The 21,354-nt window shown below is 44.0% G+C and overlaps 1 protein-coding gene across 1 annotated transcript in view; it reads right to left on the bottom strand.

Moving 5' to 3' along the window:
• GALNT14 (polypeptide N-acetylgalactosaminyltransferase 14) overlaps positions 1-21,354 on the bottom strand; it is a 217,713-nt gene that overhangs the window by 191,034 nt on the left and 5,325 nt on the right. Inside the window, exon 2 of the mRNA XM_019548585.1 lies at positions 21,240-21,351. Within this exon, the coding sequence (XP_019404130.1) occupies positions 21,240-21,351 (112 nt within the window). The remainder of the gene's footprint in view (positions 1-21,239; positions 21,352-21,354) is intronic.

Raw genomic sequence — 21,354 nt, 5'->3', positions numbered from 1 at the left:
AGTGTTACAGCTTGTGAACATGTTAATTATAACCTGATAGGCCTTCCTTGACACTAAAAAAACTGGCAGAGCAAACTCTTTCCTTGCAAGGTAGAGCCATTGCTTCTAGAGATGTGCTCAATTTAGGAGGTGCAGCATTTCCTGGATATACTGGTATCAGGGAGATCCCTGTCACAGAACTCCTCTGCATGTGTATGCTTTATTATAGGCAGAGATCATAGCATACCCCAAGATTATAGGTTGCCCAGCACTTCCCATTATAAGATGCAATTTTTGATTGCTTATAGCCTTGCCAGGCTTCAACCATTTGGGCTGAAATTTTCCAGACCGTGCATCTGTCTCAAGCTGAAGTCTCAGACAAAAACATTTCAGCTGTTCCCAAGGACAAGGACAGGAAAAAATACATTATTTTGCCCACGTCATAACATTCTGGCAACCTCTTCTTCCTCAGAAGCTCTCACACTCTTGCTCTGAAACAAGGAAGTAGCCTTTGTATCAGGGCTGTGCCTTTTGGCTGTTCCTGTGAAAATCTACCCAAATTTGGCCAAGTTATAACAATCTGGAAAAGCTCAGTTTGCAAATTCCCAGTAGAAACATTCCCATTTATTGTAGCGTTTAGTTGGACCTCTGATGATTCTATCCTACAACCTTGAGCCTCTCTCAGCCCCTAGAACTTATGCACCATCCCATGCCCAAACACTTTATGTGATGCCCACAAAGAAAAGTGAAGCATGCTCCATCTCTTTGAACACATCCAGCTCTGATAAGTATTCTGGAAAACCAAGTCCCAAGTGTTTCAAATTGGGCACCCTAAATTCATGGAAACTTTTAACCTTAATCTCTGGATGTTAGCTCACTATCTATAAAATGGGGATCATGCCACCCCCAGCCTGGCACATGACATAAAAACAAATTTCTTCATGTTTCTAAAGCATGCAGATGCGTCAGTGTGAACATCAAAGAAAAACTGACAAGGGCAATAATTCTGCCTTTATATCTGGGGCAATGTTTGAATAGTGCACAGTAGCTAAGGCTTGGGGGGACATGCTGAACAATCAAATTAAAACAATATAGTGAATAGCTGCTCAGTAAGTAAGTACTGTACATTCTATGCTTTGAATGAGGGTGAGTTCCTGTGGCAAGAATAGCATGAGATCATGTAATTGAATATATTTGCATAATATATATGCTCAAAGTATAGCAACCATACTATAGAAGCTATAGTAAGATGGCCCAAGTAGCCTTAATGCTAGTATTTCCTAACTTCAGAGTGCTTGCTTCTGCAACCTTGCAACGACTCTTTTAACCTCACTGTTCATTGTGGAATGTTATAAAAAAAGTGGCTAACATAGGTTGCATACATGCATTATATTCCTACCAGGAAAATCGCCATGCTTGACAGAAATAACATGTGTACAAGCTTTCATTCAATTTCTCTCAGGGAAAACATGACCCTTCCAAGCCAAGATCTTTCAGGTGTCAACCTGGCAGATCTCCTTTGCAGAGAGTTTCTCTCAGACAAATGAACATTTGTACACTCCGCATCTGCTCTGATCTGGTCTGGTCTGGTCTGGTCCGGTCCAGGAGGTGAAAAGGGGGGGAGCAGCGGGGACTGCCCAAGGGCTGAGGGCTTTGCACCACTGCTCCCCTTCTGGGAGGGATGCAGCTGCTGGCCTTCAAGTGTTCCATAGGAGAAAAGCCCCAATCGGTACTTTAAGATCCACTATTCCCATTCCCCAACAGGTGGGAGGAGTAGAACAGCTTCTGCTTCCCACCCCTTCCACAGACCAGTCCCTGGTCTGAGAAAGGCAGGGAGAGCAGGGGAGAGGGGGCCTGTAATGCTCCCTCTCCTGGAACAAGTTTCTAGTTGTGGAAATGAAAGCTTGTACGCAGCCACAATTGCCTTTTGACTTCTAATAAATATCAACACAGTTGTGGAATCACAGTCAATGGTTCTATAACACAGATCCAAATCATCCAGTCATTCCCTGCAGAAGAATCCACAAGAGGAGTCAAGAGACAGAACAGCTTTGTGAGACTCCTCCACATACATCAATCCCCAGTGTCATGCAATAGTGAGCAGAGGTTCAGGAAGTTAACTGTACGGGTACAAATCTCCTCAAACTTGGGATTGGCTCCGGTGCAGCTGCACCACCATCTGGTTACCAGCAACTGATATCAGGACAAATCCTGAGTATATAAAAGGCCCAACACTTTAAAAAGATCTACACAGATGATCCTCCTCCAGGACAGGAGGGTGCTCTGCAAATCATTTCCCTATACTGATACTAGGAATGTATCATATGCAACCCACCCATTGTACATGTTTTAACTCTTATTGTTATATGGAAATTCATTTGATTTGAGCTGCATGACCAGATGGCTGGTTAATGTATGATTCAGCCCTTTTCATTCGTTATCCTCCCTACAGGTTGCACAGCCTTCTATTTTAATGCCCTTGGCATTTTCCTCCCCATTCTAGTCCCCCACAAATGCATGATCCTGAAAAATGGCCAGTTCCTTTCTACTCTGGCTCTCTGGCTTCGCTGCCAGAAAACCAGTTTAGGCAGCTCTCTCATGTCTCAGCATTGCCAGAGGGGGAAAAAAAAAAAAAAAATACTCTGTTCTGTAACCAGTAGGCGTGAACATTCACATCTCAATGCATTCAGAGCCTAAGCTTCTGTGGCTGAACTAGTTTGAACTTCGAGTATCAAACTGAAGCTGGGCAAGGCTTAAATACAACAGACTACAGTGCCCTGGAACTGTTCCATCCAGCATAAATGTTGCCCCTGGTCATTTAAATGACAGATCTGAACATAAATTATTTTAAATATGCTCCATTGCCAAAGACTCAGCAGCATACAAATGAAGTGTGAACAGCAAATTTTTCCAAGTTTAGAAGCTGGAAATTTCAGGAACTATAACATACTCAGGAAGGACTGGGCCTGGTTTCCCATCTGGGTTGTAATGTCTATCGCTTTCTTCCAAGGAAAGGATAAGCACATACAGTCTTCCTTTGCACTGCTCAGTGGAAGCTCAGACCTGAATGACTGTAATCCCAGACAGGTGAAGCTCTTTGAAAAAACATCTTACTTTGAGGTTTTTCTTTTCCTATGGAAAAAAAACTAAGAGCTTCTATTTCATACAATAATAATTAAAACGATCTGATTTTTATATAGTATCTTCTGTAACGAGGGATTCCAAAGCAATTTACAAGTTATAGACTACATCCTGCCTCACTGGGAAAATGCTCCAAAATGGTTTAATTAATGTGTCAGTAAAAGCACTGGAAGCTATTGGAGCCATATCTGCCTTAAGGACCACAGCACCAGTGGGAATTTTGCCAGTAAACCCTACTAGTAAAGGAAAGATCCAAGAATGAGTAAGCAGAGAAACTAGCAATGCTAAAAAAAAAAAGGGGGGGGGAACACAAATCCTTGTCTTTCTGTCATCAGTGTAAACCTGGAAGGTCTTCACCGATATCAGTGGGTGCTCAACAGATTTGCTGAGAAAATAATTCGACTGAGTAGTTAAAATGAGCGTGACGTGATCTAAAATTCTCTTCTCCTTACCTTGATTTTGCTCAATCATGCCTAATTATAATTAAGTAAAAATGAAATGCAGATACAAAAATGCCACCTCTAAAAAATCCCGCAGTGTGAAGAAGCTGTGCCTGACGCTATGCACCACAACCATTAAATGTATTTTTGCCTTATTTGCGAGCTGTGTATGTCTCAATAATGTGTTATGAGGTGTGTTTGTAATTGTCTGATGCTGACACTGGTCCTTGAAAAGGAAATGGTGTGTGTCTAAATGCAGACAAAGCTATTTAGAAAGCCAGGGCACAGTAGCCTTGCTCCTCATGTCTGGACCAAATTACATCCTTTGGACTGATTCCTACCATGGCTTTAAAAAAAAAGAAAGAAAGAAAGAAAGAAGGAAAGAGAAAAAGAAAGAAATAATCCATCTCAATTTTTTTGGCTCTGGAAACAATATTTAGAGAATTGGAGGTGATTTCAGAGCTCATTTGTTTTTGCCATGCACAAGCCCCCTTTCTCCTCACGTTGCTTTCCAATCAAGTTTACTGTTGACATCTTTGACTGTAAAACTGAAAAGAGAAAGAGTAAAAAAAAAACTCACTTTGACTTGAAAATGTAAAAAATAATAATAATAATTCAATCTTTTCCTTGTCTTTAAGCCTGATCTTAAAATGAATCAATTTCATTTCTGAATCAGTCTTTTGATACTGCATTCCCTGCTCCAGCTGCAGTCCTTTTAAAAACAAAATGCAATGATTAGCACTCTTACCTTTCCAAATCCTGTTAGACTTAGGGGCTCAAGCTATCTTATAGTAAATTATTGCCAGCATCAACCTACACAAAGAATGGGAAGGGGGTATGACCAAGGGGTTAGAAGATACGGGTAAGGACACTCAGTCATCCAGGCTGGGTTCTGTTTGGGACTCTGCCACTGACTCACTCTTGCAAATGTGATCGTTTTATTGAACCTCTCTGTGCCCCTATGTATGCAGCCATACAACAAGGCTGACACTGACAGCACTGCTGGGCAGTGAAGAATCACCAGAAGCCACCTGGATTTTCTCAGCAAAAAATGTTTCAATGCTATATAACAAAAAAAAAAAAAATCCAAAGAGTGGAACAATCTAACAACCATCTAATCCGACTGCAGAAAGCTCTCTCTTTCCGTCTCTCTGTGCTTTGAAGCATCTTCCTAGCTGCTGTCCTCAGCTGTCTCAATCTACTTCAATACAGATGCAGACTAACAAATTAGTTGCAACAATCTGCTGTTGCTTTTTGATGTTCCCAGACTGTTTAGCTTATAGCCAAGCAGTAACTCATTGAATTTGGGGGTCCAATTCTTGGCCTACTCCTACCAAGCAAATGTATGACTCATTCTTATACAGATGCTGCAAATGAAACTTAACTCATTCATCCCTGAACTGAAAAAATTAAAAGCACAGAACTGTATGAATACATTTGTGTGGGGGATAATATAAACCTTAATTAACCCTTCCAGGGAACTTCAATGTATCTAAATAAAAGGCAAATTGTAAGCATTGCTAATACTGCCTTGATAAATAAACCACTGAACTCTTGATGAAACTGTCAGTATTGATCATTTTCTGAATGCATATGTTAATGATGATAAATTCCTCCTTCTAAGGCACACGCTCAGTACACTCCGTAAGGAAATATAAAGAAAGAACTTAACACGTCCAGTCTGACACATCCACAGACAAATGGAGCTCTGTGAGCCATGAACAGTAGTGGCACAGTCTGTCATTATCAGTTAAATATGCTGCCCAAGAAAATAGCCCCACTTGCATAAGTCTGAAGTCCACAGCTAGTCAATGGTTTGGAGAGCTCTCTCCCACTGTCTATCATGCCTAAATATGGACCCACTACGGTACTGTCATTCTTAGTCTGGAGACAGAGAGCCTGAAACAGACACTCCCCCACCTCAACTTCATTCCCAGCTGAAGGGATTCATCCACCTTTTGTCACTCGTATTTACTACTTGAGAGCACGTTCAATCCTTGATTGCAGTAGTAGCCAAGAGTAATTCTTTTTTCATCAGCAGCATCTGGCAAGGAGATTGTGACTTTTCATGTCAGATGGAAGACTTCAGCAGAGCAACCTATGCATTTGTCACCTGTAGACTGGATCACTATACCATGCTTATTTCTAGAACTGCATCTTCAGTCACTCAGACAAATCACTACAGACCCAAGCTACTTCACTACTTGATGATACCATAATTCTACAAAAAGCACAGCCCAGCTGTGCTCGGGAGAATGCACCGGCTTCTGATTAGTTACTGTGTCATAATGTATAATTTGGAAAGCCTTTTATCAGAGTTTGGGACATGCCTGCCTTAAAGATGTGCTTTTCCCCCTTAAACTTTAACCCACCAATTGTTCTAAGTCCGGATGCTAAAGCATGGCGAGGTGCTCACCACTGAGAGTTTTCATCTCTGACCCAGTCAAACACCACCAGTATCTGGTGGTTTTCAATGTCATATAACCTATACAGCCAGGCCCAAGGGGAGCTGACCTACAAACCTTCCACATGCAAATAGTCTTCATTCACATGAAATGTCATAATGAAATCCATGGGAGGACATGTTAATAAGAATAAACTCAAATGGGCAGTATTTACAGGATCAGGCCTGGTATGCAAAATGTTGTATGACTTGGCTTTGGGCCACTTCGATGAGCTGTTTTCTTAACTACCAACTCAATTTATGTGATTTGAATGTTACTTAAATGCTTAGAATACACAAAAATGCCTACGAACAGCCAGGTGACCAGCAATCCTATGTCTTGCTTTGGAAAGGGGGTGGCTAGCATCTCCACCCCTAGGCTATGGACAGACATTACACAAACTGGTTTAAGTGATCAGAAACTGGTTTAAACCTGTAACAGAACAGACATTCAGTGCATATAAACCAGTTTCAAAATGGCCAAAACCGGTTTGAGATAAATCTGATACTACATTCAACCAGGTTTAACTGATTGAGCTCAAACCGGTTTATGCAATGTTTGTCCTAGACCCCTTCTGGTTTAAGTTAAACCAGAGTCCCCCTGTATCCCAGCATGCTCTCTGGGCTGGGCTCTCTGCTACAGCCAAGCAGAGCTGGCCCTGCCCCTCCGTTCCCCAGCCAGAGCAGAGACAGACGGGGGTCTGGCCAGATGCTGGCCCTGGAAAAGGACCAGGGAAGAAGTTTAATCCCCCCTTCCCTCCCCTATCCCACCAGCATGGACCTGCACTTCTCCATGCTGGCTGCTCCAGCAATGAGGGCATGGCCAGAGCGGGGTTTAATTTCCCCCTCCATGTCCCACCAGCAGGAGCCCAGGCCAGGTCTGCCTAGACTGCCTTAAACTAACCTGTAAAGATTGAATCAATTCAGGCTCTGGCTTTATGAATGTCTATCCTTAGCCATAGTCTGAATCAGACACAAGTTACATGTACACCATTCTAAACTGAAGCCCATTCCTCTTCTGTTGTGAAGGCATTTCAGTGGCATGAAGAAGCAGGCATTTTACTTACCAGCAAAGTTCAGCAAGGACCCTATGAAACCCTTTAAATGTTAAAAGAGGGAGCTAGATTCTCAAGTGGCACAATTCGGCACTGCTTCACTGAGAGCAATAGAGCAATTCCAATTTATACCAGCAGAGAATCAGACCCAAGATCTCTTTCCTAGCTGATCGTCCTGTAACACTGACTCCTGCAGCGGTTTTGGAACCAAAAAAGGGAAGAGAGGAGAAAAAAAATCAATTTAATTGCAGCTTAGTAAGCAAATGTGCTAAGTGTTGCTGGCAATATGTGAACATTTCACTGTGAGAGAGGGGAAAAATGGCTTTTTCATTGCATGGGGAAGTGGATTGATAGCAAATTCCACAGACTGTCATCTGGTTTTCACCCTTTCCTTCTTTAAACAGGAGGAAGCTTGCAAGATATTTTGTACTTGTGCTACACCAATTAATAGTCAATTGCTGCACCCTTTGTTGTTACCCTATACATAATTACCATTTCACGCAAAGCATCTTCCTTAAGCAGATCCTACTTTTGCTTTCTCGGCAGATACATCCCCATCATTGGTTTTATTGCACCAAATGCTGGGCTGTCCTAGTGGAAGGGAAATGGTTATAACTCTATTTCTCTCTCACAGCTGCAGTGCAATGCTCTAGCTTTTCCATCATTTCTCCCAGGTTTTCTTTTCCGTCAGCGAAGATACTCAAGCTGACAAAAAAAGCAGAAAGTACCAAATTGGCATCCTTGAGGGCCTTTCTGTGAGCTGCGTGTGCTGCCGACCCTAATGCCATCTGCAAAGCTCGCATGTAAAGTAACAGGAGAGCTCACAGGAGATGCTTTTTAAAAAGAGCCTGTTCAGTTGTGTGCTAAATATTGCACCCTCCACTGGAGTTACAACACTGAACTGAGACACAGCTATATGCCTCATTCTGACCCTACTGTCACTGAAGCTGGTGTTAAAGATTTCTGCTTACTTCCATGGGCAGCACCAGGCCCCAAATGACTTGATGTTAAATAGGGGTCTTAACACAGGAGCTGGAATCCAATACTCATTACAGCCAATGGCTTCTGCAAATCTTTGCAGTGCTTTGGCCATGAAAGCTGCCCAGGCAGCTCCTTCCAAACAGCTACCCTATATCTGGAAAAAGTTGTCATTTCCTTATTTAAATACTGAGTAAACAACACATGTGCGCTTACTTGAGAATACCACCACTGAACCAAGGACATCCTTGAATAACAACTCCATTCAGCTACTTCTGGGCCTACCTATTTGGAACAATAATGCACCCAGTATGTTTTGTGTAAACCTGTCTATGGTATATACCTGGTGTGGTCACACAGAACACCATTGTTCTATGGATCACTCCTGGATCTGTAGAATTACCTGTATATTTATGTTACAGAAAAATAACCAGGAACAAAATCACACAGAGTTTTTAAAAATGATTCAACAATCTGTTCCTTATATTCTCTACATAGGAATTTATTCCTACAAAAAAAATACTTTACTGGAGGAGGAGAAAGAGGACAATCTCAACTGATTCCCATAATGATAAAACGCTCCACAGACTCTCTCCCCCCCACTCTCTAACCACACTTAAAGCTGATCACACATAAATCTCGTCCTACAGTCCCTTGACATGCAATTCCCCTTGACTTTTGGATATACACAGTGCACTGCAGAGTCAGGCCACAGGGGAAAGAAGATAGGTTTCAGTCAAAATATTTCCTGGACTCTGACTACACCAAATAAAGTGGGCAGACACCTTCTCATCATCACGGGCTTTTTGTGAGAAACTGGCTTAAAAATAAAAGGAAATGATTCCCACTTCATGCTTACAATCTTCTCATCATTAGGCAGCTAGGATGATTTTCCCAGCTAGATAGTGCCTTTTGTAAGGCATCAAGGTACTTCAGAGAATGACAGAGTATATATTATATAGGTTGCTGTACACTGAAAACATATAGCACTGTCCAGATATAAAGCAGATGCAACCCAAGCCCTAAAGATACTCTGTAAGCAACCTGAGTCCAGATTTTTAGAACAGCTCAACTCTGATTTAGAAACCGAACTGGATGGTTGATTTTCAGGTGAACTCAACTGTCTTCTTTTCCTGTAAGAGTCTCAAAGAGGCCTGTTGAGTGTTGAGAACTTGCAATGTTTTTGGTGCCTCAATGAGGGCTGAGCTCTTCTAAAAATCCAGCCCTAGATGCAAGGCCCTAGCATTCAATAACCTGCCTCTCGACTCCAAGACCAGGAAAAACAATCTTTTCACCCACAACTGATGTAGAGCCTGATCCAAGATGGAGCAAATCAGTTGTTCAGCAGCACACAAACTTATCATACCTTAATTATGACCAAGAGAAGAACAGGGTATCTAACTGTGACTTCAGGAGGAAATTTGGGTAAGTAGCATGTACCCACCCAATTTAGCTGGCATTTAGCCAGAACAGGAGGGTTATAAAAGATGCCATGAGATCTTACACCATGGCACCCTCAAAAATGCAGAAGCTCATTGATCAACGTGGAATCAAAGGGTATCCCCACATGCAGAACTGGCTTCAGCAGCTAGGTCAGTGGTGTTCAACCTACATCCTTTGAGGTGGGGCAACTGCATTGCATAAAAAAAATAACCCTGTACTTGATTATGAACTAAGAGTGTGTTCTCTGAGCTGCAACCAGGAGCTTTGGAAGCCACCCTGAGTAGGAATTAAAGGACATCCACAACTTTCCCTGCAGTGCTAGGATGAGTCATGTATGCTTGGAGCATCATCCACCTCTTGTCGAGCAGCTGCTGTAGAGAACTTCCCTGGTGGCCACATTCTATGTGAGAAGGAAAAGAGAAAGATAGCTCTGATTGCTCCATCACCAGCTGAAGTGCAACAGCCCAGGGAGAGGAAATTAAGCATACTCCCAGCTCTGCTTAACCAAAGGGTAGTATCCAACACAAGCTCCTTTATCCAGTACACAACAGCCTAGGAAAAGAGAAGATGATGAGAACCAACACTACAGAGACTGAAGCCACCTTCAGCATCACTTCTGGGCATTATCCTGACATTGGGAAATCCCAACTGTACCCAAAATAAGGCATGGTGGCAGAGGGGTAAAGGCATGTCAGCACTACTCCAGAAGCATGAGTTAGAGCCCTGTTCTGGACTTGTACCACTGGCCACCTCCAGCTTCCCCAAATATAAAAGGATTCCTGGTCATTCAGGCTGGGGAATCAGAGAAGGCTGGACACAAGCCAGTCACATTGCTCCTTTGTGACCTGTTGGCTGGAAAAAGCTGGCATGCCTTAGCCACCCACACAATTACTGCACCAAAACAGAACCATCAACATTCCTGGATCTTACACCTGCACCTCCAGAAATGTAATACATCTCAGCCACTGCACTAAATGCCCTGATGGAAAATATGTAGGAGAAACCAAACAACAACGACATACCAGAATGAACACACACCAAAAAAATCTATCAAAGACAAGAATACCCAATTACCTGTGGGGGGCACTTTTCTCACAAGAAAACCACTCTCTCTCCAGTCTCTCAGTTCTAATCCTTAAAGGGAATTTACAAAACACCTTTCACAGATAAGCCTACAAACTTCACTTCATCAACCTACTGGGTACTAAAAATCACGAACTAAATACAGACATTGGATTTATGACACATTATAACCTGCCTAACATCTGATACCCCAGGTAATCTCTCTACTATTTGCCAGATATATTCCAATCACCAGGTCTACATTCCCCTTCACTCCCGCCCCCCCCCCCCAACAGCTGTTTCTCACCCACTGAGGGCCTCAATTTGCATTTTCACTGACTGGCATTCTCCCATACTGTTCTCTGGTTTCTATTCTATTCCATCCAGGAAGAGCACAGACCAACTACAGACGCATCCTAAGCCCGATGAAGGGCATTTGTACCCAAAAGCTAGCAAAGAAGAATTTTTCCAACTGGGTGAGTTGGTCTAATAAAAGATATCAGATTTATCCAAAGAACCTTGTCCGCCTATGTCCTTAGACCAAATCGGCTACAACCTAAACCCCTTAACCACACTACACCATATTCAACTGTTAAGCTTTGGCAGAAGTTTGACCAGCTCAGCATATGCCTCCCTCCTACATAGCTCCTTCTACAGATGTGGGCAGAGCAATTGGCTGAAGCATGTTGTGTTGGGGAGTTCCCCCAGCCTCTTTGTAGCTAAATGGCACCAGTTATAGCAGCCCCTAGAATACAAGGAATCGGTCTGAACACCACAAAGAGGACATGAGAGGATTTGGACTCTGTCCCAACCTACTGATTCTTGCCACTTGGCCTTTCTGAAACAAGTGGCCCTTAGACTGAACAGGTGTTTCCAGCAGGTCTCCTCCTCAAAAACTAGTAATCCATTCCAGAACTAGTAATCAGAGTTATGACAGCAGTAAAGCACAAAGTGATATGGCTTCAAGCTACTTTATTCTTCCTCTCTCATCCCAAAGGAGTAAAGATAAAAAAGCAACAACAGCACAAAAAAAAATGGCACATGTCCAGCTTTCCTGCCAAAGACTATAAAGAGGGCTTTTTGTTTTTATCCTTTTTAAAGCCATCTTCCTAATGATCAAAAACTGTATCTGCATACTGCCTCAGTCAAAGACCAAATGGCTTCAAATCACTCAACAATGCTGGGACTTCTTAAACTCCTTATACCTTCCCAGGGAAAGAAGAAAAAAATCTTTTTCTCCCCCGTCAAGAGATGCTAAGCAACAAGATGCGTTTTAGCTGCATCCCAGATTTATTGGGCTTCTCCTCAGTAAAGAGCCATCGTTTCACTCTTCCCCCACCTTTTTTCTTCTTACAAGCTCAAAACAATAGAAGGTCCCTGGATGCCCCAATGCTCATCATTTTGTAAAGCAAACAGGCCTTGTTCAATCAATATTTATGCCCCTATCACTCACAGCTGCAACATGAACTCTAATGGAACGTAATGGGGGTAAAATTCATTCATTGTAATTACCAGTGAAAAATTAACAGGGTTTTCATTTACTGCCTATTGTTTTTCAGATATCTCAGGGAGATCATTGATGCACAGGCAGTAGATTAATTAAACAGCATGGATAATATAAGCTGCACACCATTTGTCTGTGACTATTTTATTATTACAGACGGCTGGGTTTCGCCTGACCAGAAGGCTTGCTAAACTTTGACGGAACCTCGTGTCATAACCATATTCAACAAAGACATGACTGTTAGAAACGGGGTGGACTCTAGTGGGGAAAAAAAAACTATTTCCAAAGCTTAGTTACAGAAAGGCCAGTGACAGGAAACAGCTCCTTCTTACCCAATAACTCTAATTCCTGGCTGTGCCCGAGTCACAGTGACACAAACATGAGCTTGGTTCATTTTTTTTTCCCACATTGTTAAACATGCAGCTCAAAAATACAGCTACCAGAGAGCACAGTGGATTCTATGCTAGCTCATGCATCACTAGCTTGTTTATGTTTTGGACACTGTAAGAAGCCTGCCTTTTCTCTTGGTCATTTTGCTGAGGGATTTCAGTTATGAGTTGTGATAAAGGAGTGTCATTATAAATTCCATCCTGTGCCAGTCAAAGTCAATGAGAAAGCTCAGGCCCCATAGCACATCAAACTGGCAAACTTGCCTTCAGGTTCGAACAGGCACTTCAATCCATTAATTCAGCAAGATCTTAATTTTTGCAGTGTTTAATGCTAGTTTAATCTGTTAAAGGCCTGTGGTAGACTGGTGCTATAAAATCTAAGGCAATTAAATATCTAAAGATCATCACCTGAGCTCTGCTTGCCAAATCTTCCAAGATTGCAACAATGCAGAAAGAATGCAGTCTGGAATTCAGATTCCAAGTGCAGAACTGGTCATTGCTTTTCTGACCCTAAACCCAATCCCGTATGCGACTTAGCATCCATTCCTGCTCCCAACAGGAATTGAGGGCACATAGCATCTCACAGAAAGAACTCATTGACTCACGTTGTCAGTCCCCACCACTTCATTTTTAACAATTCACTCTTGAACATATTCAATCTCAAATAATATTTTTTAAGGCACAGCAAGTATATTTGGTGGAGTCTTTTTTTTAAAACCCTCCTATGTTTGCAACAACTCCACCTTGGAAGCGTGAAAAGGACATTTGTTTCTTCAGGGGACTTTTACTTATGTATTTCTTACCTTGGAATTAATAAGGTCTAAATTTTTTATAGTAACAGGGGAAGACTTCTGGGATTGCCCAGAGCACTCCTTCCCCCACTCCTGAATCCAACCTCACACACAAAGGTCCTCCCCTTCTTTCCTCTGGAACTCCACTGCAACACTTTATCCATTCACCAGAAGGAACAAAAGAGCTCCTGCCTCACCCACATCATTCCCATGCTGTAATAGCTTCAACAAGGGGGAGGCCAACTTGGAAACCCAAGCGATTTTTTCACATGCTCTGGGAGGCACAGAGGGGGGTGCAATTAGCAAGCCATACTAATTAAAAGCCCCCACGCATCACATGTATCAGCATCCCCAAGCTGAAAAATGGCAGCAGAGCACTTTGAACTAAAGCTCATTGAACGATGCACATGACACTAGATTCTGCTGGAGACCATTCATTTCCCCACTCCAGAAGACTTGAATAACCGAGTCTGCTCCAACATGCTGGACTTCCCATGCACTGAAGCAGGCTCCCTGCACATGTATAGGAGCCCCTGAGCACTAATCAGGGTGCACTGTCACTCATCCCCACTGTGACCTCTCCCCACATCCCTTTATCAGAGCTTAAACATCAGAGCAGGGACAAGATGTCAGGAGACATGGAGAGTGTTCCAAACTCTGACACTGACTCAGTGCACAAATGCTTAAGGCAAGTCAATTGATAGCCTGATTTTCAAAGGTATTCAGCAACACCAGCTTCCTCAGAAGTGTTACTTCGGAAAACAGAAAGTCTAGGGAGTTCGTGTGGAATTTATTAATGCTTGTGATGCATTTGGGGATCCTTGGATGAAAAGCTTTGTAAGTGTAGAATTTATCAATGAACCCCAGGAGATCAGAAACCAAGCCCTGCTATAAAGTGACTCCCCTATAAATCATCCAGCAGACAGGATTAACTTTGTTTCGCATTAATCCCCCATCTGCTAACTGGCTCACCTGATTATGTCAGCACTAGACAGCAGACGCAGTCATACCATTTCAGAAAAATCTGCCGCAGTTGCCTTCCTTCAACAGATTTATAGGACTCCAAAAGGAACAGAGGAGCACAAGAAAGTTTTCCCAGCCCTCCTAATAGGGTTCGATCTTTGAAAATGCAAGCAGCAGCAGTAATAAGAGTCCGGATGGCAGCATCAGATAAACTGGGAAAAATTCATTCCATAAACAACTACTCTAGGCAATTGTATAAGCTGGAAGGGGGGGACGAGTTCTCCCCCCAACTCCTGCTTCCCCTATGCAGCCTCACCAGTACTCCAAGGTTATTGCTTAAAATAACAGTCAGCAACAAGCCCCATCCCATGGCTGAGTGAAGCAGTGCTGGCCTCCCTTGGACAGAGAAAATGTTACATGGTAGTTCTTGTGTGTGATGATAACAGCTTGGCTTAATACAGCCACTAGCCAGGAACAAGGAAGAAAGAAAGCGAGATGGAAAGTAAGTGACTAGAAAGAAAAGGGAAGGCTAGGAAAGGGGTAGAGAAAATAGATAAGGTAATGATGAGGGAGGGTACATCTACACTGCAACTGGCAATGCGAACACAGTGTGAGCTTGCAGACCTGTGCTGGCTTGAAACAGGCCAACAGTAGCAGTAAAGATGAGATAGCACGTGTCAGAGGTGGCTAGAATCCAAGTGTATAAACCTGGGGTCCCCAAATAGGTGGTACTGTCTGCACTGAAGCCCTCCTTCCCTGCTGTTATCACCTAGGCTAATCAGATTAAAGCCAGTGCAGGTATGTCTACCTGTACTGCACTCACACCTTGGACTGCCATGCAGACATTAGAGATTAGATTAGATTAAGAAACAGCAGGTGAAGCTAGGTTAAACAAAACAAGCCAGCTGCTCCTACCTACTCTGGCAATAGGTCTGTCAGTACAGGGGACATGATCTTAAACCTGAAGCAGGGGATTCAGGCTTGGACCTTTGAGCCTGCCTTTTCTCTCACTCATACAAGCATAGATCAGGACTCTGGTAAAGTCACTGGGGCTTCACTGATGCAGGGGAGAATGGAATCAAACCCCGCGCCTCTCCTTCCAATAGACGGTTCTCGCTTGCTGGACCAAGAGGGAAGTCAGGGCAGGGACATGCAGACAGCATCACACTTCTTGGGAGAAACACTTTGGCCTGTGTCCTACAGGAAGCTCAACTAGATGGGGGGGGCAATCATTTTGACAAGCATGTGACAAGTTAAGCTCCATGCCCTCACTGAGTGCCACTCCAGTCCACTTTCCCTACCACATGTGCCGCTCTGCTCTTCGCTTCCTGCCCTGTCCACTGCTCTGCTTTCTGCCCTTTACTGCATGGCCCCTGCCTGATCTGCTGCTCTATCTTCTGCCCTATCTGTCACTGCCTGCCTCTCCCTCATCTGCCACATGCCTCACACAGGTGTCCCAGGCCACTCATGGCACGAGTACCACAAGTTGGCCACCCCTGGATTAGATGAACACAGCGAGTCCTTGTGGCCTTAAAAGCTATAACGGTGCTATTTGCAAGAGAGGCATGCTGACTAAGAAAAAGCACTCACTGATTTCAAAGGAAAACCTATCTAGATTGGTTTTTTTGGTACACATGTATGTCCCTCCTATGCCAAGTGCACCATATGTGCTCAGCAAAGTAATCATCTATGGGAGTGAATAAAAGAAAAACCGTACTGTGAAATCAGGTATGGTGAGAACTGACAGGATATCAATTACTCCATGGTAACTTTGTGCTTGCTTTTACCTCACAGAAAATGTGAGGTGGCTTATCCCTCAATGAAAGGAGAATGAGTTACCTCATGCTGCCAGGTAAGAGGGTGAAAGTCAACAGCTCCCACAGAAAAAAAATGATATGCTGTAAACTCCCAGTATAGTTTACTTTGTGGTAACCCGTTTCTGTAGCTTAAAACCACTAAATCACTGCAGCCTGAACACCTGAATTCACATAGGCCTGGCACCACAGTAGCCCTACTTCTGATTCAAGAGCCCACCTGAACTGGAAGTAGCATGGCTGGCTCCGTGTCACACTATATACGCCCTAACAGACTGTACCTCTAGTGTAGCATTAGTGTAACAGTACCCTAAGGCAGGGGTGCCAAACTTATCTCCTACCCCAGCTGGACCCAGACTACAGGGCTTTGTGGGCTAGATCCAGCCCAAGGCACTGGGTGGCTCTGGCAGCAGCAACAATAGCTACAGCTCTGGCATGGAGCACACAGTGGTAACAGTCCAGCAGGGGAACGGGAGCATGTGCAGGTAGTCTAGCTCATGTTTCCTAAGCACACACAGCATCCAAAATAGATATAGTGGGCCTGTAAAGATAAGCTCGCTGTCTCTGGCATGGCTACTAATGTGTGCCTAGCACCACACATCTGTTTCAGGTTGTAGTGGATCTGGAGCGAGCGTGCAGCGCTTCACGGAACAGCTTCCTAGTACAGTTCTTCATGCCCTAAGTAACTCACCAATATGCATGTACACCACTGATGTCTGCTGGATAGAATCAGAATAGCTCATCTGTGTGTCATGATCCCTAACCTGCAGATGCCTGAGGGAGTTTTCTTCAGCTCAAGCACCGGAGAAGACTCTGCTTTTAGACCGCTTTACTCAGATGCTCACTGGGAAGTTCCAGGTGAGTCATGTTGCGGATCTACCATGAAGGCCTCAGTGAGCACAGTTTGGTGACCACATTACCCCAAAAATAAAGTAAGCCTGAGTGAAAGAAGCATTAAAAGCAAGAAGAAAATTAAGAATGTTTGACTGTGAAGCGTGGTGAATGGAAACCATTTCTCCAACAGAAGCAGCACCACCAATTTGTCCCACTATGTCACAGAGGCTCTTTCTGTCATTATAATTTCAGCTTCCTTTACAGAACTGGAGGAGGTAAGGAAGAACCTATTTGCACACTGCAGGAGAATCACTTGATACACAAACACCAACTCACCAGTGTCCAAAGTACCTGTCCTCATAGACAAGACAACTATAGCATAGCCCCATCTCCTACACACACTGTAGTCTCACTAGCTCTGGTATACAAAATCATATGTGAATCCCTGAAGAGGGCTTAACTGAAGTGACGTCATATGAATTATAAGCTAGTGGTGAGAATGGACATATTATTCAAAAGTGGCTTCCAAAGCCAAAACTATAATGCACAACAAAAGAAATATCAATCTGTACTCTATGGACCTCAGGAGAATGCAACTGTTTTGATAGAAAATTCAGCAGAAATGAAGAGGCAATTTTAGCAGTCAAATTGCCGGAGTTATGGCAACTTGGCTGGTGCAACTTAGAAATTTAGGGCCAGATCCCACATTTATGAGAAGATTCTTATTGACTGCACTGGGAACAGAAATGATCCCGTAATAATGCCAGCAGTTGAAAGATCATAGGGTAAATACATCTCTCCACAGCCCATGAATATTCAAAGGGGACTGTGAAAAAGGAGAATGAATTCTGCAGCAACTGTTCCTAAGAAAGAAAAGGGTTCATTTGAAGGATAATATACTATATCATGTCCGACAAGTGAATTTTTATTTTGCAATTCTGAAGACTGCAGTTCCAATCCAAGCCTATTTACACAAAGGGATAGTTACAGTTCCAAAAGCACTTTCATACTAAATCTCCTTCTAGAGACTTATTACCTTCCCCTACAAAAAAAATTATCTTTCGGCCTAAAATTGCACAAGCTCATTCTCCCATCCTAGAAATGAGAATTTTTTCAGAAAGCCTGAAAAAATCCATTCAATCATTTTTGTTTAGAAAGCATGGAGGGGAGAAAAAAGAAAGTTTAAAACTTTCACCACATGAAAAACAGATTTTTATTTTAATTTTTTTTTTTTTACCAATTTAGGATTTTTTTTTTTTTTTTTTTTTTTTTTTAACAGTGGTTTGAGTTATAAGTTTTCAGACTTGGTAGATACAGTTGTCTTTGAAGAACTGGTCAAGACAACACAGCTGCCATATGAATCATGGGCTAGCTATTCTTCTCAATTACACTGGTATGCATCTGGAGCAAGAGCTTAATGCAAATCCCATGGAGATTCCCATTAACCAACTCACTTCAAGGAAGAGATGGAGATTTATAGCAGTGTAATTAAGAACAGAATCTGGTCCCTGTATTTAGACGAGTTTCCTTTTTTGCCTTTTCAGTGTTAGTAACATCATAAGTTATTAAAGTAGACATCATGTTGAAAAAAAGTCCCTGCTTGTGTCCTTTCTCTGCATTTCATGGAATTTAAAAATTAGACAGTTTCACTTCATATTTATGGGGGTTTGCACTTAGCAGGTTTTGACAGAACAGGTTCAAAACAGGGCAGGAAGGTGTGGAATCCCACCAGCAACCTACTTTCACCAAGGTAGGAAACCATTTCATGGTAACACTTACATTCCTCTTAAGTCCCTGCTTTTAAGTGTAGTGATTTAAATTAGTTGAGAGTAGCTACAGCTCTGCTGCTGACTCACTATGACCACAGACTCAAACTCTCCCCTGATGCTGCCCTATTTTTAAAATGAATATTGCATAGTCATATCTACTTCACACAGGCATTGTGAGAATCAGTCAGTTATTATTAAGGACATGCTTAGCGATTCAAAGATGAAAGATACATTGTAAGCCACTGTACCTGGCTCCCTCTGTGCCTAACCCACACAAAGACACCCACCTGCTCCAAGGTCCAGCTCAGGAACCTAGCCCCAGTTCAGCCTTACCCTGCAAATCACTAAACACATCTGAACATTAGGGACATGTTTAAGTTCCACGGACTTAAATGCGACTTAAACATATGGTCTCAATTTTCTTAAATCCTTTGCTGAGTACAGATGAATAAGGGTATGCTTAAGTACGTCTCTGAATTGGAGCCTGCCTTCAGCTCTGGGATTCTGGTCCATACTGGCACTGTACTGTCACCACACAGCTGTTTTTAGATGCTACTGTGTAGAAGCAACAAGCTGCTGCACAGTAGCTTGTTACTACTGCACAGTACCATTGCTGCACGGTTAGCACCCTACCCTGCAGTAGTGTCTCACATAGACTCACCTACTGATGACTAAGGTGATGTTCATTACCCTAATGCAAAGTTTTCACAGCATCTTAAGCCTTTAGTTATACATGAAGCACAGACATCTAAATTAAAGCAAACATTCCCTTTCCCCTCCTTCTCCTTCCCCCCCTCCTCCCAAAAAATGCTTCTACCTCTTTAACAGGAAACATTAAGCTTGAGACTGATCTCATGCAAAGAAAGGGTTAGGACAGAAATCCTACCACCTTGGCACAAAGTTTGAAAGCAGGAAAATATAGCATGCTAATTTTATCTAGTCCTATAAAAGGCCTAGTGAGGTCACATGGAGAACTTACAGTGCAGTTACAGACCGCATATAAAAAGGAGAGATTACAGGAATGAGGTTGAAGCTGGTTACAAAGAGGACGGAGCTAGACTGTTCTCAGTGGTGGCAGACAACAAAACTAGAAACAATGGGCTCAAGCTGCAGCAAGGGAAGTGGAGGTTAGATATAAGGAAAAACTTTCATGAGGAGGGTGGTGAAGCACTAGAACAGGTTACTTAGGGAGGTGGTGGACTCCATCCTAGGCGAGTATCTCCCACCTCTGGCATGAGCAGTCTGGCTTGCAGAGGGAGCCACGTACCTTGCAAGGAAACATGGCTTACAATGCATCTTTCATCCTTGGATCACTCAGCATGTCCTCAATAACAATTTGACTTCTGATGGCTCCCAGGGGGGAAACGGGGAGCAATTCCACGGAGATCAACGCAGTTACACACATGGAAGTAGAACCGAGCAAAAGCAGACTCTGGGCTGGACAGCGAGCCCTCCACACCACTGCCTAACTCATTCAAGACAGCAAAGGGGTACCTCTTTAACCCACACATCTTAAGGCACCAGACAAGTTGCTACGAGCACTTTATACACACTGCCTGTACCTCCCACCTCTGGCATGAGCGGTCTGGCTTGCAAACATAGAATCATAGAAAAGGAGGGCTGGAAGGGACCTCAGGAGGTCACATGAAGTCCAAAAGCAGGACCAGCCCCAACTAGATTATTCCAGCCAAGGTTTTTTCTAGCAGGGTCTTAAAAACCTAAGTGATCCAAGGATGAAAGATACATTGTAAGCCATGTTTCCTTGCAAGGTACCTGGCTCCTTCTGTGCCTAACCCACACAAGGACACCTGCCTAGGACTGAGAGTCCACCACCTCCCTAGGTAACCTGTTCCAGTGCTTCACCACCCTCCTAGTGAGAAAGTTTTTCCTCATATCTAACCTCAACTTCCCTTGCTGCAACTTGAGCCTGTTGCTCCTCCTCCTATCATCTGCCACCAGTGAAAACAGTCCAGCTCCATCCCCTCTGAGCCCCCCTTCAGGTAGTTGAAAGGCTTGTTATTAAATCCACCTCCTCCTGCCCAGAACAAACCCATTCTCCCAAGTCCTTTCCCAGCCACCAAGCCCACAGATTTCCGGGGGGCAGGGATGAGCAGCCCCATCATCTCCGGCTGCTTGCCAGAGTCCTGTGCTGAGGGACAGATCGCAGGGAAGCGGGCTGGAAGGGACCTCACAAGGTCATCTAGTCCTGCCTCCTGCTCAAGGCAGGATCACCCCCGCCCAAACCATCCCAGCCAAGTATCTGCCCCACCTGCTCCAGAAAACTTCCAGGGGTGGAGATGCCACAGCTTCTCCGGGCAGCCTGCCCCAGGGCTTGACCACGCCGCTCCTCAAACAGTGCCTCGCCCCCCAACTCCATTTCCCGCCGCAGCTTGAGGCCACTGCTCCTAGCCCTGCCCCCTGCAGCCACAGAGTTTCGCAGCCAGAAAAGTCCCGGGAGGCAGGTGGGACGTGTGGTGGATGTCCTATGGGACAAGCCCCGGACTCGCCCCGAAAGTGCTGCAGAGGAGTTGGGAGCGCTCGGCAACGGGAAGGGGAGAGGGGCAGGGGGCGCGGAGTCCCCCAGCGCCTCCGCAGGGGCTGCATCTCCCTCCCCGCCCGCACGCACCGCCTTACCTTCGGCGTCTGCCCTTGGGCTCCTGCCGCCTCCAACTTCCTGCGAGCCCCGAAGAAGAGGAGCAGCGCGGCGAGTCCAAGGATGCCCAGGAGCGACCAAGCCAGGCGCCGGCTC

Source organism: Crocodylus porosus, unplaced genomic scaffold, assembly GCF_001723895.1.
Source record: "Crocodylus porosus isolate Cpor-Errol unplaced genomic scaffold, CroPor_comp1, whole genome shotgun sequence".
NCBI classification, from domain to species: Eukaryota; Metazoa; Chordata; order Crocodylia; family Crocodylidae; genus Crocodylus; species Crocodylus porosus.
This window is presented reverse-complemented; position numbering and strand designations above follow the sequence as displayed.